This window comes from Leptodactylus fuscus, chromosome 5 (assembly GCF_031893055.1).
Source record: "Leptodactylus fuscus isolate aLepFus1 chromosome 5, aLepFus1.hap2, whole genome shotgun sequence".
NCBI lineage: Eukaryota > Metazoa > Chordata > Amphibia > Anura > Leptodactylidae > Leptodactylus > Leptodactylus fuscus.
This window is the reverse complement of record NC_134269.1, coordinates 211191401-211206528: the sequence shown is the minus strand read 5'-3', so window position 1 is coordinate 211206528 and position 15128 is coordinate 211191401. Positions and strand designations below refer to the sequence as shown.

The 15128-nt window shown below is 38.8% G+C and overlaps 1 protein-coding gene across 1 annotated transcript in view; it reads right to left on the bottom strand.

The window, feature by feature from the left end:
* Window positions 1-15128, bottom strand: part of AGK (acylglycerol kinase) — a 29770-nt gene that overhangs the window by 7812 nt on the left and 6830 nt on the right. Inside the window, exons 5-9 of the mRNA XM_075275233.1 lie at window positions 12694-12769; window positions 3300-3392; window positions 2814-2846; window positions 2165-2259; window positions 258-327 (exon numbers count right to left, since the gene is read on the bottom strand). Coding sequence (XP_075131334.1) covers window positions 258-327; window positions 2165-2259; window positions 2814-2846; window positions 3300-3392; window positions 12694-12769 — 367 coding nt within the window. The remainder of the gene's footprint in view (window positions 1-257; window positions 328-2164; window positions 2260-2813; window positions 2847-3299; window positions 3393-12693; window positions 12770-15128) is intronic.

Below are 15128 nucleotides of genomic sequence, written 5' to 3'. Positions count from 1 at the left end.
GCCGTGTTACTAATATACTGGAATATTACCGTGCTTGTGCGTTACGGGAAGAGGTTTTCATCATCTGCCATGTACAGAGTTACGGGCGCTCTATGAATATACTGGCGTCCTGAGACTATGCAGAGGCTGCTGTAAGCACAGGGATTTCTTAGCTCGCCTTCTCTGAGTGTATTGACGGACTCTTAAGTATCAGCACAAGCCCACCAAAAGTCAGTGTAGTAATAGGGCCTTGAGATTCATTGTACATACTCACTTACCTTTATTTGCAGTACATCAAGTGGCATTGTCTCTCCTTTCAAGATGGAAAGTGTAGCATCGGAGATTTGCCTATAAGGAACGTATAAAGAACATATTGTTAACATATCGCAGCCCTTTACTTCTACCCTGCTGCCTAAACTAAAACCATTTGATACATTATCCAAGCGTGGACTACAAGCCATTTGCCGGTTACTAAAGCCCTGTGATCACAGCAGCATCAGCACTGAATCACCCGGGGCTCAGGGGAGGAGTGGCAATTCCAATAGGACCTAGAAAGTTAGTAAAGACAGTAACCCCATACTGTAGCTGCACTTTATCCAAGATGACAGACAATTTACCATAGTGTTTGTCAGGGGAGAGTTGGGACACCCCCGTGCACATTAATAGTGGACCGGTCCTGTCCAACATCTACTTCACACGAGAATCTTAAGAGAGAACGGCAACCTAAATAGAGTGAAGGAAACCACTCCACAAATTCCCTCTACGTAAGAAATGTTTATTTTTCAGCTCACGAGGCCACGGAGATCCACTTCTTTGTTTATTAATAACTACTCCAACTCTGCTACTCGGGCGCCCAAATCCCCGTTTTCTCCGTAGATCTTCTTTAATGACACAAATACTATGAAATTTTCATGAGAGAAGCAAATGAAATCTCAAAACGCCTTCCGACGCTCCTACGCGCCGAGGCTCCACCGCCGCCTTCTTCAGGGAAAGGCGAACGTCAATTAACCCTTCCCCTCCACCTCGCTATTCTTATGCCGTGTCCCAGACGATTGTTGTTTGTAGAAGTAGACAGGAGCTCACGTCTCTATAGGTCAAACAAGGAGAGGGGGGAGCGGGGCCAATTAAAACTTTACAAGCCACACGGTTATTTGACGAATCTCTAAAGGGTAAGTCATTCCGGCGTGTAGCCTTCATCTCCGCCGTGTAACTGTCTGGTACATTTAAGACGTATTTATGAGCAATAAAATGCAAAGAACCTAAATCGCCTCTGCCGGTGATCAGCGACTGCGCCGGGTTATTTGTCAGGACCAGTAAAGTGGGGGCGGACCAGATTAGACACTGCTGGGAAGACCGAGACGCAACAAAATATTAAAGATCCTCTACCCTTCATTCCAGGGGGCTACAAAAATATAGTAATTCTGCTATACTGGATTCTGATAAAGCAGAGTGACAACCTATAGGGACGTCAGAACCGTTTTCACATGTATACAGTTTCCACTGTACTCAAATCTGTGGTGCCCCTGGTGGTCGCTGGAGGAAGTCACAATTGTATAATTTATGGTGGCCATTGAGGGTGACCAAAGGCATGAATAGGGGGGGTTTTCTTGCACATCATTGGGAGTCCAACCTCTCAGACCCCCACTGATCAGTAGAACAGGGGGAGGAGGGGGCTAGACCAATAGTTAGGAAGCGCGAGCTCCGCTCCATTTATTTCAATGGCAGTGCAATAGTCCGGCTATTTCCGGCATTGAAATTAATGGAGCAGAACTTGCATTGTCCCCCCCGTTCTACTGATCAGTGAGGTTTGAGAGGTTAGACCCCACTGGTCTGCAAGAAATTCCCTATCTATTCTCTTGGTGTGGCAGGAATGCAGTTTAACACTGGACTGCATAGCAATACACTGGAGATTCTGCACACAGCACACACAGATAATACAGACAGTCTGTATTAGTTGAATTATCTCTTCAGATAATCGCTGTATGGACTCTACTTACTCTGAGATCCTTAGATAAGTCTGATGGGAGCCATGCAAGTTTGTATACAATAGCTCCCCCTAGTGGTTGATGCAGGCAGTCAGAATTTTTAAACGTAACAATAAGTGAAGGAATGCAGATCTGGATGTACCACAATATTCTAATCTGCCTTAGAAAGTAACATGGAAGAGAGGAAAAGCCGCACTTACTGGACCTTGTTCTCAGACTGGGGGTACAGGGTCTGGCTCAATGTGTTGGTTGCACCTAGCGGAATGAACCCAATCGGGATTTTACTGAAGGACGCCTGGAAAACAAGATCAGATCAGATGATGATGTATAAGAAAAGTTCTAGAGCTGCTCTGCTTTCTGCTTGTTATCAGTGAATGGAAGCTCAAAATCCTTTCAAATACAGTCTCGATCGCACAGCTGCAGTTTGTTGCAATGTGTCAGGGTAGGCCAAAAGAAGGGAGAGACCTGCTCACGTGCTCAAGGACTGTCTATGCTGGTGCACTGTAACAAATCATCAGAAGTTCAGGCTTACTAGCTCATCTATAAACATCCAGTTCATTAATGTAATTAATGTATCAGTCACGTGGACTGAGCTGCAGTACCAAGCACAGCCACTATAAAATGTACGGCGCTGTGCTTGGTGATCAGTGAAGAGACTGCAGTGGTCTATGAATGGTTTGGTGGGAGTGCTGGGCAGAGAGACCCCCATGGATCTGATATTTATGGCCCATGTTAAAGAACTGCCAACTGCGACCACAAAGACTAATTATAGACAGTCGTCTTGTTGTGCAGAACCAGCAGGGAGTACGACAATAAACATTCCCACGATGCATTGCGGGAGGCCATTACCTGATCAGCCCTGCGGAGGAGTCCTGTGATAACCTGCAAGACACAATGCCCACGGGTTAGTGCCGCAACACATCAAATGCCATATATCAGCATGCACAATGCAAGACCGTCCGTTACCTCTACCATTCTAGTTTATTCCAGAATCATCAACACATCTATCCACAAGCCGTGCCTAGTATTGAAGCTCAGCTACACTGAAATGAATGGGGATAAGCTGCAGTACCACTCACAACCTGTGGACAGGGGTGGCGCTGTTTTCTTTAGAATGTGTTGATGGATCTAGTCTATTAAAATAATAAAGATTAATTTATTCAACCACACTATGCGGATGGATCAAGTCTTGAGCTAGAATACTGACATAGATGTAGCAAGAGGATCTAGTCTATGACCAGAATATAAAAACCTTGAGATCTAAGGATCGGATCTATAGGGGCTCCAGCCAGACTCTGCGGGTGGATCTAGTCTCGGACAAGTGCTCGCTCTTACCTCCTGCAGGGTCCCATCTCCACCAGCCACAATGATCAGGTCTGTGTTCTCCATCAACTCCAACATCTTTTTGGCCTGTCCTTCGTAGTCTGTCTGCAAAATTTAAAGGGATCACATCAGCTATAGGTTTTTTTTCTGCAATTCTACTTTCCGATTATGGAGGCGGCCATAGTTGTAAATGGTGTCCAGAAATTTGCTTTACCTGGACCATGGGAACTTACAGAGCATTAGCTGACTTGTGCAGAAGTTGAGTTGTGGGCATGCTTAGTGACCTCTGCATGAATGGGGGGGGGGGGGGGAGTTGTGTATTATCATTACACTTCTATTGGGGTTAATGTGGTCAGCTGTGCCTTTTACCCATGGACTATGTCAGGGTGGGATAGGCATGTGCAGGGATCACACTGCAAGGGAGGTAAGGAGACGAGCTATGACCATCAGGTACAGATTTCTTTGACAAGGTGTTGTGGACATGCTCTGTAAGTGATAGTCCCATCTTACCTCCTTCTCCAAGCACCAATGCAGAGGTTATTGTGCAGGAAGGGTAAGGAAGAGCTATGTATTACCCATACACTTCTAGGGGGGCCACGGAGATAAAAGAAAGTCAACTGTGAACTACTATGGGAGGGTGGAATGGGCATGCTCTGTGACATGTGCAGAGGTTATTGTGCAGGAAGGGTAAGGAGGACAGCTATGTATTACCCATACACTTCTAGGGGGGCCACGGAGATAAAAGAAAGTCAACTGTGGACTACTATGGGACGGTGGTGTGGGCATGCTCTGTGACCTGTGCAGAGGTTATTGAGGTCATTGTGCAGGAAGGGTAAGGAGGACAGCTATGTATTACCCATACACTTCTAGGGGGGGCCATGGAGATAAAAGAAAGTCAACTGTGGACTACTATGGGAGGGTGGTGTGGGCATGCTCTATGACCTGTGCTCACCTCTCATAGTAGTCTGTGATAGTCAGAGCTCACCTGCTCCTCCTCCATCCACAGAGGGCATGCTCTGTGACCTATGTAGAGGTCACTGTTCAGGACGGGGGAGGAGGTAAGCGGTGGTCATCACCTGCAGACTTCTATGACAGTGTTGTGGGCATGCTCAGTGACCTACACAGCTACTTTAGAAGAAATTAACTATTTAATCTTAGACTTCTTGGCTCATTCGCTATTAGCATGACATAAGAAGTATATAGAGGAGAGCTGGCGTTGTACTTTGAGTGTTTCTCACCTGTACAGCCATAAGGAGCTGTCACTGCTATTTGTATAGAAATCACAATCAACAATCTGCCGACTGAGAATAGCAGGATGGCAATTAGCGGTCGTGGTGCTAATCATCGCTCTTCACACGGACCTGTCACAGCATTTCAGGAAGACACTCGCATGATGCCTAAAGCGTGTAGCACTTGCCACGTGTAATGTAAGAGAGAATGCACGGGTAATGGACGGCCACTACTGGGCAGGGGACATCTGCCTGCGGCGGCATCAACATCTCCACCAGGTGAACAAAGGGCCAACGCTTCTCACCCCGACTTATACTTATGTACAGGAATACATTAAAGGGGCACCAATGTCTTGGCGCTCGTCCTATTTTAGGATTTCACGCATGTTCCTAAAATAGAACATCTTTTAGAAATCCTGCAGAACATTGGGGATAATCGGTGAATGGGAGGGGCTTAGCCTGATGGGGGTTCATAAAGTATAGGGGGGAGGCTCCTGCTGCAGACAGAAACAGGATAGGGAGGAAGAAGAGGAGGCAGAGGAGAAAGAAGAAGAGAGACGGAAGAGGAGGAGGAAGAAGAGAGGAAGAGATAAGGTGGAAGAAGAGAGGACTGAGCTCCTGAGACATATAAGGAGATGATGAGCGGGCGGAGGGGGGGGGGGATAATTCATAATTAAAAAGGACCTTTCACCCCTTTTTATCCTTTAATGATCCCCCACTGTAGTTGGAAGGTTCTCTCCAGCCCCCGCTCTTCCTGAGCCATCATTTCTGTTTTAATGCCAGATATATGAACTAGACTCCTCAATGTTAAGAGGGTGATGTCAAAAAAGGCAAGGTGTGCCTCATAACTCCGATAGTGTCGACCTCTGATTAGAGCCGAGTCCCAACCCCTTGCCTGCTACCGCCTGACACCACCCACTTGACATTAGGGAGTCTAGTCAGGATATCAGGCACCAAAACTAACTGCACTGAAAGCTCAGGTAAAATGGAGAAAAAAATTCCAAATCCATGGAGGGGAGTCTATTACAGGATGAAAAGAACTGGAGTGAGAGAAGGTGATGAAAGGTCTTCTTAAATTTGTGAATTTGCTAAGTTTACGGTTTAGTCAAAGAGAGATTTCAAGGTGGTCTCCAAATTGAACCCCCCCCCCCCCCGCAATATGTGACCCCATAAATTCCACCCACCCCATACCCAAAATTCGCAGTCTGCATCTCCATATTATAACACAGTGAAAGGTGCGAGTCCAGAGTTACAGAGGGTTAAAGCTTTCCACAGACCTCTCTGTTTAGCATTCACAACAGCCGGGTAGAAGCGTCTTCTAATTTTGGAGCTCGGAGGTTGCTCCAAACTGCTCTAATTAATCCGCAACACTTGATTGCATTTCCAATTCCCCCCCCCCCCTTTCCACTTGCAATTTTCTTTGCTGACTTGAAAAGGTCCGCAACCAGCTGATACTGTGACCTACAAAACCAGCCGGCAGATCTGAGGGCTTAGACACTAGGAAGGGGTAGAGACTGTTACGCAGGTGAGTTACCTAGGAACGCCAAAGAGACCGGAATCTACTGAAGTACAAACACAGAGTGGGAGAAACTGCTGCCCCCCTACTCTAATATCTTCTGTATTACATAAGTGAAATTCTGAGGACAGAAAACAGTTCTGAACATGTGGAGAAAATTTGCTGGTTGGGATATACAGGTTGCTGGAAGTGGAGTGAGTGGCATCATAATAATACTGCGCCCCATGTACAAGAATATAACTACTATAATACTACTCCTATGTACAAGAATATAAAAACTATAATACTACTCCTATGTACAAGAATATAACTACTATAATACTGCTCCTATATACAAGAATATAACTACTACAATACTACTCCTATGTACAAGAATATAACTACTATAATACTACTCCTATGTACAAGAATATAACAACTATAATACTGCTCCTATGTACAAGAATATAAAAACTATAATACTACTCCTATGTACAAGAATATAACTACTATAATACTGCTCCTATGTACAAGAATATAACTACTATAATACTGCTCCTATATACAAGAATATAACTACTACAATACTACTCCTATGTACAAGAATATAACTACTATAATACTACTCCTATGTACAAGAATATAACTACTATAATACTGCCCCCCATGTACAAGAATATAACTACTATAATACTGCCCCCCATGTCCAAGAATATAACTACTATAATACTGCTCCTATGTACAGGAATATAACTACTATAATACTGCTCCTATGTCCAAGAATATAACTACTATAATACTACCTCCTATGTACAAGAATATAACTACTATAATACTACCTCCTATGTACAAGAATATAACTACTATAATACTGCTCCTATGTACAAGAATATAACTACTATAATACTGCTCCTATGTACAAGAATATAACTACTATAATACTACTATGTACAAGAATATAACTACTATAATACTACTATGTACAAGAATATAACTACTATAATACTGCTCCTATGTACAAGAATATAACTACTATAATACTGCTCCTATGTACAAGAATATAACTACTATAATACTGCTCCTATGTACAAGAATATAACTACTATAATACTGCTCCTATGTCCAAGAATATAACTACTATAATACTGCTCCTATGTACAAGAATATAACTACTATAATACTGCTCCTATGTCCAAGAATATAACTACTACAATACTACTCCTATGTACAAGAATATAACTACTATAATACTACTCCTATGTACAAGAATATAACTACTATAATACTGCCCCCCATGTCCAAGAATATAACTACTATAATACTGCCCCCCATGTCCAAGAATATAACTACTATAATACTGCTCCTATGTCCAAGAATATAACTACTATAATACTGCTCCTATGTCCAAGAATATAACTACTATAATACTGCTCCTATGTCCAAGAATATAACTATTATAATACTGCTCCTATGTCCAAGAATATAACTACTATAATACTGCTCCTATGTCCAAGAATATAACTACTATAATACTGCCCTATGTCCAAGAATATAACTACTATAATACTACTCCTATGTCCAAGAATATAACTACTATAATACTACTCCTATGTACAAGAATATAACTACTATAATACTGCTCCTATGTACAAATATATAACTGCTATAATACTACCTCCTATGTACAAGAATATAACTACTATAATACTACCTCCTATGTACAAGGATATAACTACTATAATACTACTCCTATGTACAAGAATATAACTACTATAATACTGCTCCTATGTACAAGAATATAACTACTATAATACTGCCCCCATGTACAAGAATATAACTACTATAATACTGCTCCTATGTCCAAGAATATAACTACTATAATACTTCTCCTATGTCCAAGAATATAACTACTATAATACTGCTCCTATGTACAAGAATATAACTACTATAATACTGCTCCTATGTACAAGAATATAACTACTATAATACTGCTCCTATGTACAAGAATATAACTACTATAATACTACTCCTATGTACAGGAATATAACTACTATAATACTGCTCCTATGTACAAGAATATAACTACTATAATACTGCTCCTATGTACAAGAATATAACTACTATAATACTGCTCCTATGTCCAAGAATATAACTACTACAATACTACTATGTACAAGAATATAACTACTATAATACTACTCCTATGTACAAGAATATAACTACTATAATACTGCCCCCCATGTACAAGAATATAACTACTATAATACTGCCCCCCATGTCCAAGAATATAACTACTATAATACTGCTCCTATGTACAGGAATATAACTACTATAATACTGCTCCTATGTCCAAGAATATAACTACTATAATACTGCTCCTATGTCCAAGAATATAACTACTATAATACTGCTCCTATGTCCAAGAATATAACTATTATAATACTGCTCCTATGTCCAAGAATATAACTACTATAATACTGCTCCTATGTCCAAGAATATAACTACTATAATACTGCCCCATGTCCAAGAATATAACTACTATAATACTGCTCCTATGTCCAAGAATATAACTACTATAATACTTCTCCTATGTCCAAGAATATAACTACTATAATACTGCTCCTATGTCCAAGAATATAACTACTATAATACTGCTCCTATGTACAAGAATATAACTACTATAATACTACTCCTATGTACAAGAATATAACTACTATAATACTACTCCTATGTACAAGAATATAACTACTATAATACTGCTCCTATGTCCAAGAATATAACTACTATAATACTGCCCTATGTACAAGAATATAACTACTATAATACTACTCCTATGTACAAGAATATAACTACTATAATACTACTCCTATGTACAAGAATATAACTACTATAATACTACTCCTATGTACAAGGATATAACTACTATAATACTACTCCTATGTACAAGAATGTAACTACTATAATACTGTTCCTATGTACAAGAATATAACTACTATAATACTGCCCCCATGTACAAGAATATAAATACTATAATACTACCTCCTATGTACAAGAATATAACTACTATAATACTACTCCTATGTACAAGAATATAACTACTATAATACTACTCCTATGTACAAGAATATAACTACTATAATACTACTCCTATGTACAAGAATATAACTACTATAATACTACCTCCTATGTACAAGAATATAACTACTATAATACTGCTCCTATGTACAAGAATATACCTACTATAATACTACTCCTATGTACAAGAATATACCTACTATAATACTACTCCTATGTACAAGAATATACCTACTATAATACTGCCTCCTATGTACAAGAATATAACTACTATAATACTGCCCCTATATACAAGAATATAACTACTATAATACTACTCCTATGTACAAGAATATAACTACTATAATACTGCTCCTATGTACAAGAATATAACTACTATAATACTGCCCCTATGTACAAGAATATAACTACTATAATACTGCCTCCTATGTACAAGAATATAACTACTATAATACTGCCTCCTATGTACAAGAATATAACTACTATAATACTGCTCCTATGTCCAAGAATATAACTACTATAATACTTCTCCTATGTCCAAGAATATAACTACTATAATACTACTCCTATGTACAAGAATATAACTACTATAATACTACTCCTATGTACAAGAATATAACTACTATAATACTACTCCTATGTACAAGAATATAACTACTATAATACTACTCCTATGTACAAGAATATAACTACTATAATACTGCCTCCTATGTACAAGAATATAACTACTATAATACTACTCCTATGTACAAGAATATAACTACTATAATACTACTCCTATGTACAAGAATATAACTACTATAATACTGCTCCTATGTACAAGAATATAACTACTATAATACTACTCCTATGTTCAAGAATATAACTACTATAATACTGCCTCCTATGTACAAGAATATAACTACTATAATACTACTCCTATGTACAAGAATATAACTACTATAATACTGCTCCTATGTACAAATATATAACTGCTATAATACTACCTCCTATGTACAAGAATATAACTACTATAATACTACTCCTATGTACAAAAATATAACTACTATAATACTACTCCTATGTACAAGAATATAACTACTATAATACTACTCCTATGTACAAGAATATAACTACTATAATACTGCTCCTATGTACAAATATATAACTGCTATAATACTACCTCCTATGTACAAGAATATAACTACTATAATACTGCCTCCTATGTACAAGGATATAACTACTATAATACTGCTCCTATGTACAAGAATATAACTACTATAATACTGCTCCTATGTACAAGAATATAACTACTATAATACTGCCCCCATGTACAAGAATATAACTACTATAATACTACCTCCTATGTACAAGAATATAACTACTATAATACTACTCCTATGTACAAGAATATAACTACTATAATACTGCTCCTATGTACAAGAATATACCTACTATAATACTACTCCTATGTACAAGAATATACCTACTATAATACTACTCCTATGTACAAGAATATACCTACTATAATACTACTCCTATGTACAAGAATATAACTACTATAATACTGCTCCTATGTACAAGAATATAACTACTATAATACTGCCCCTATGTACAAGAATATAACTACTATAATACTGCCTCCTATGTACAAGAATATAACTACTATAATACTGCCTCCTATGTACAAGAATATAACTACTATAATACTGCTCCTATGTACAAGAATATAACTACTATAATACTGCCTCCTATGTACAAGAATACAACTACTATAATACTACTCCTATGTACAAGAATATAACTACTATAATACTACTCCTATGTACAAGAATATAACTACTATAATACTACTCCTATGTACAAGAATATAACTACTATAATACTGCCTCCTATGTACAAGAATATAACTACTATAATACTACTCCTATGTACAAGAATATAACTACTATAATACTGCTCCTATGTACAAGAATATAACTACTATAATACTACTCCTATGTACAAGAATATAACTACTATAATACTGCCCCCTATGTACAAGAATATAACTACTATAATACTACTCCTATGTACAAGAATATAACTACTATAATACTGCTCCTATGTACAAGAATATAACTACTATAATACTGCCCCTATGTACAAGAATATAACTACTATAATACTGCCTCCTATGTACAAGAATATAACTACTATAATACTGCCTCCTATGTACAAGAATATAACTACTATAATACTACTCCTATGTACAAGAATATAACTACTATAATACTACTCCTATGTACAAGAATATAACTACTATAATACTGCTCCTATGTACAAGAATATAACTACTATAATACTGCCTCCTATGTACAAGAATATAACTACTATAATACTACTCCTATGTACAAGAATATAACTACTATAATACTACTCCTATGTACAAGAATATAACTACTATAATACTACTCCTATGTACAAGAATATAACTACTATAATACTGCCTCCTATGTACAAGAATATAACTACTATAATACTACTCCTATGTACAAGAATATAACTACTATAATACTACTCCTATGTACAAGAATATAACTACTATAATACTACTCCTATGTACAAGAATATAACTACTATAATACTACTCCTATGTACAAGAATATAACTACTATAATACTACCTCCTATATACAAGAATATAACTACTATAATACTGCTCCTATGTACAAGAATATAACTACTATAATACTACTCCTATGTACAAGAATATAACTACTATAATACTACTCCTATATACAAGAATATAACTACTATAATACTGCTCCTATGTACAAGAATATAACTACTATAATACTACCTCCTATGTACAAGAATATAACTACTATAATACTACTCCTATGTACAAGAATATAACTACTATAATACTACTCCTATGTACAAGAATATAACTACTATAATACTACCTCCTATGTACAAGAATATAACTACTATAATACTGCTCCTATGTACAAGAATATAACTACTATAATACTACTCCTATGTACAGGAATGTACACTATTATAATACCGCCCTGAGAGAAATCTCAGATCCACATTGTGTGGTGACACTGTGTTGGCACAGAGGGATTATCTGTATAGTGGTGGATGAGTTTTTAAGTAGGCTAATAGTTTACCATTAGGCCAATAGTCATTTAGTGAATTAGTAAGGCACCTTTTTTTTTCTCCTTCTAAGTAATGACGGCCCCCGGGGGACATACATTAGTACATGGCATCCATCCCACATCATAGGGGGACGATTACAGTGACAACCTCCTTACGGCAGATTTTACTTTTTGTAATGAGATTTGTATCCCGAGGCGGAAAATCCTTGATCACAGCCGCAAGTATTTTTTTTTTTTTTTTTTAAACGGCATCACAATGAATCCTTACTATGTGAACATCAGTCTGCTATTCCACCTCAGTCCTGAAGGGGGCAATGCTGATATCAGAACAGTACAGTAGATCTAGGAGTATTCTATTATTGTGGCTGACTTCAATGGGAGAAAAATTGCGGCATTAAAAAAAAACAAAAAAAACCCATTGCCGATTTAGTCTTTAAGGAGGAAAGGAAAAAAAAAAAAGGCAAAATAATAAAATACACGCACCTTCACCACGTGAACATCAATCCCAGCAAGGTGCAGTATAGGGGCAGCGTTCTTCTCAAAGAGGGACCTGGCTTTTCTAAAATAAGAAAACACAAATCAATTGTTGTATGGGCCACATAATCTTGGGGGAAAGCAAAGATCAACTTTTTACATTCAGGATGATGTCAGCACAGATAGTACTGCCTTCCCCTGTCTCTAATGTTGGCATACATAGCGCTGTCTATTTGTGTAAATGATGCAAGCAGATATTCAAGGAGATGCAGGGATATAGAACTGGAAGAGGCACAGACAGTAGTAATAATCTGGATCGAATAAAGGTACAGATAGTACTGTGTTCCTGTCTCTCCGTATAAACAATATGAATTAAGATATTACTACCCGACCTTCCCTGTATGTAATATAGGTTCAGATGCAGGTACAAATAGTACCGGTATTCAGTTTTCTCCTACAAATGATTGAGATACAGATAGTACTGACACACTGTCTTTCCCTGTATTTCATGCACATACAGATAGTACTGTCTACCAGTCTTTGCTTGTATATAACATAGGTATAGGTAGTACTACTTCCCTATATATGATTTTGGTATAGGAAGTACTGTCTTCATCTTTTTCCCTATGATGAAGGAACAGAAATTACTTTCTCCCTGTGCCCCCCTATAAATGATGTATATTTAGAAACCACTCTGTTCCTGTAGGAAATACAGGTACAGATAGTACTGCTTGCCTGGCTCTAAACAATGCAGGTACGCATATAACTACCTCCATGTCTCTGCATGTAAATGAACAGGAACAAATACAGGAACAGATAGTACTACATTACCTGTCTTATTCTATAAGAGATGGAGATTGAGACAGCACTGTCTCCCTCCTATAAAAGATATATATTCAGAAAGCACTGCCTCCTTGTATGTAACATGGGTACAGATAGTACTGCCTCCCTGACTCCACCTGTATGTAACATAGGTACACACTGTACTCTCTTCTTGTCTGTTCATGAAAATTATACAGGAACAGATATTACTGCCTCCCCATGTGTAATGTAAGTATATACAGTACTGAATCCCCGTCTTTTCTTCTATATAGTGTCAGTACAGATAGTACTGCCTCCCTGACTCCACCTGTATGTAACATAGGTATACACAGAACTGTCTCTCTGTTTGTCCATGAAAATTATACAGGAACAGATAGTACTACCTTCCCATGTGTAATTATATACAGTACTGAATCCCCATCTTTTCTTCTATATAGTGTCAGTACAGATAGTACTACCTCCCTGTCTTTGCCTGTAAACAATGTAGATACATACAGTATAATACTGCCTCAGCTGTATATTCAGATAGTACTGTCTCCCACTATACAATTGTAGTAAACCAATGGGCTCCATCCTGTGGCCGTGCAGCTGTTGCAAAACCAAAACTCCCAGCAATCCCTGACATGGGGAGGGGGTCAGAGGCAGGAGGAGGAAGACTCTTGATCTGAACCACCCGAGGGACCCTGTCTGACATCTACCACCTACATCTTTGTAAGTTTTTCTTTTTCCAACAATCCATCTTTATACAGGAGATGAAGGTCAGAAGGAAACCATTGCCGACCTTTCTCGCTGCGATTACGGATCAATCAATGATCAATGCCTCGCCTTCCAATGCAGGATATACGAGCCGGCCCTCCTGGAGCAAATTATTTACAGGATTGTAGTCAAGGGAACTATTAGCGTAAAGGTGATGGCGCCTTCTAATGACAGATCAATGGCTTTACTCAGAGCCACGCTTGACCTGGTTTTGTGGGGTTGCCCTTTCATAAAACAGCAAGGAAGCGATTACTGCAGGCGGGCGGCTTCTCCCCCGCCGTGTAAAGCCGTGAACTCAGTCACCGGAATATAAGATGGAGAGACTGTGCAAGTGCGGGTCACGGCGGGTCCGATACCCTTAAAGAAGCTCTGCAGGCCGTAGCTTAGTAAATGCTGCAGAGTGAGCCAAGTAATCTATAGGATCCACATGTATAACCGATCAGTCACAAGATTAAAGGGATTGTCTGGGATTTATAGGAAATTCGGGGATGGCCGGCGTGGGTATAAAACGAAAAAAAAAAGTCATAATCCCTGCCCCTGGCGCTCCATTCTACAATCCAAGCCCTAAGAGGGGGGTCCACATAGCCAATGAGGCCAATCAGTGGCCTCGGCAGTCATCCCAGTGACATCGCAGGTCCCTCGCCAGGTCTCTGATTGGTCTCAGCAGTCACATAATCCTCTCCACTTCAGGCATGGGAGGGAAATACTTACCCCCATCGGCCAAGTTTCTTATAATTCATGGACAACCCTATTAATGGTGAAGTGAATAACAAGGATTACCTGGAGACAATGCTGCCTGTCAGGGGGTGGGAGATATTAGGAAGAAAGTAACCGGGCACTTCGTGATAGCTGATGTGTTGGAAGCA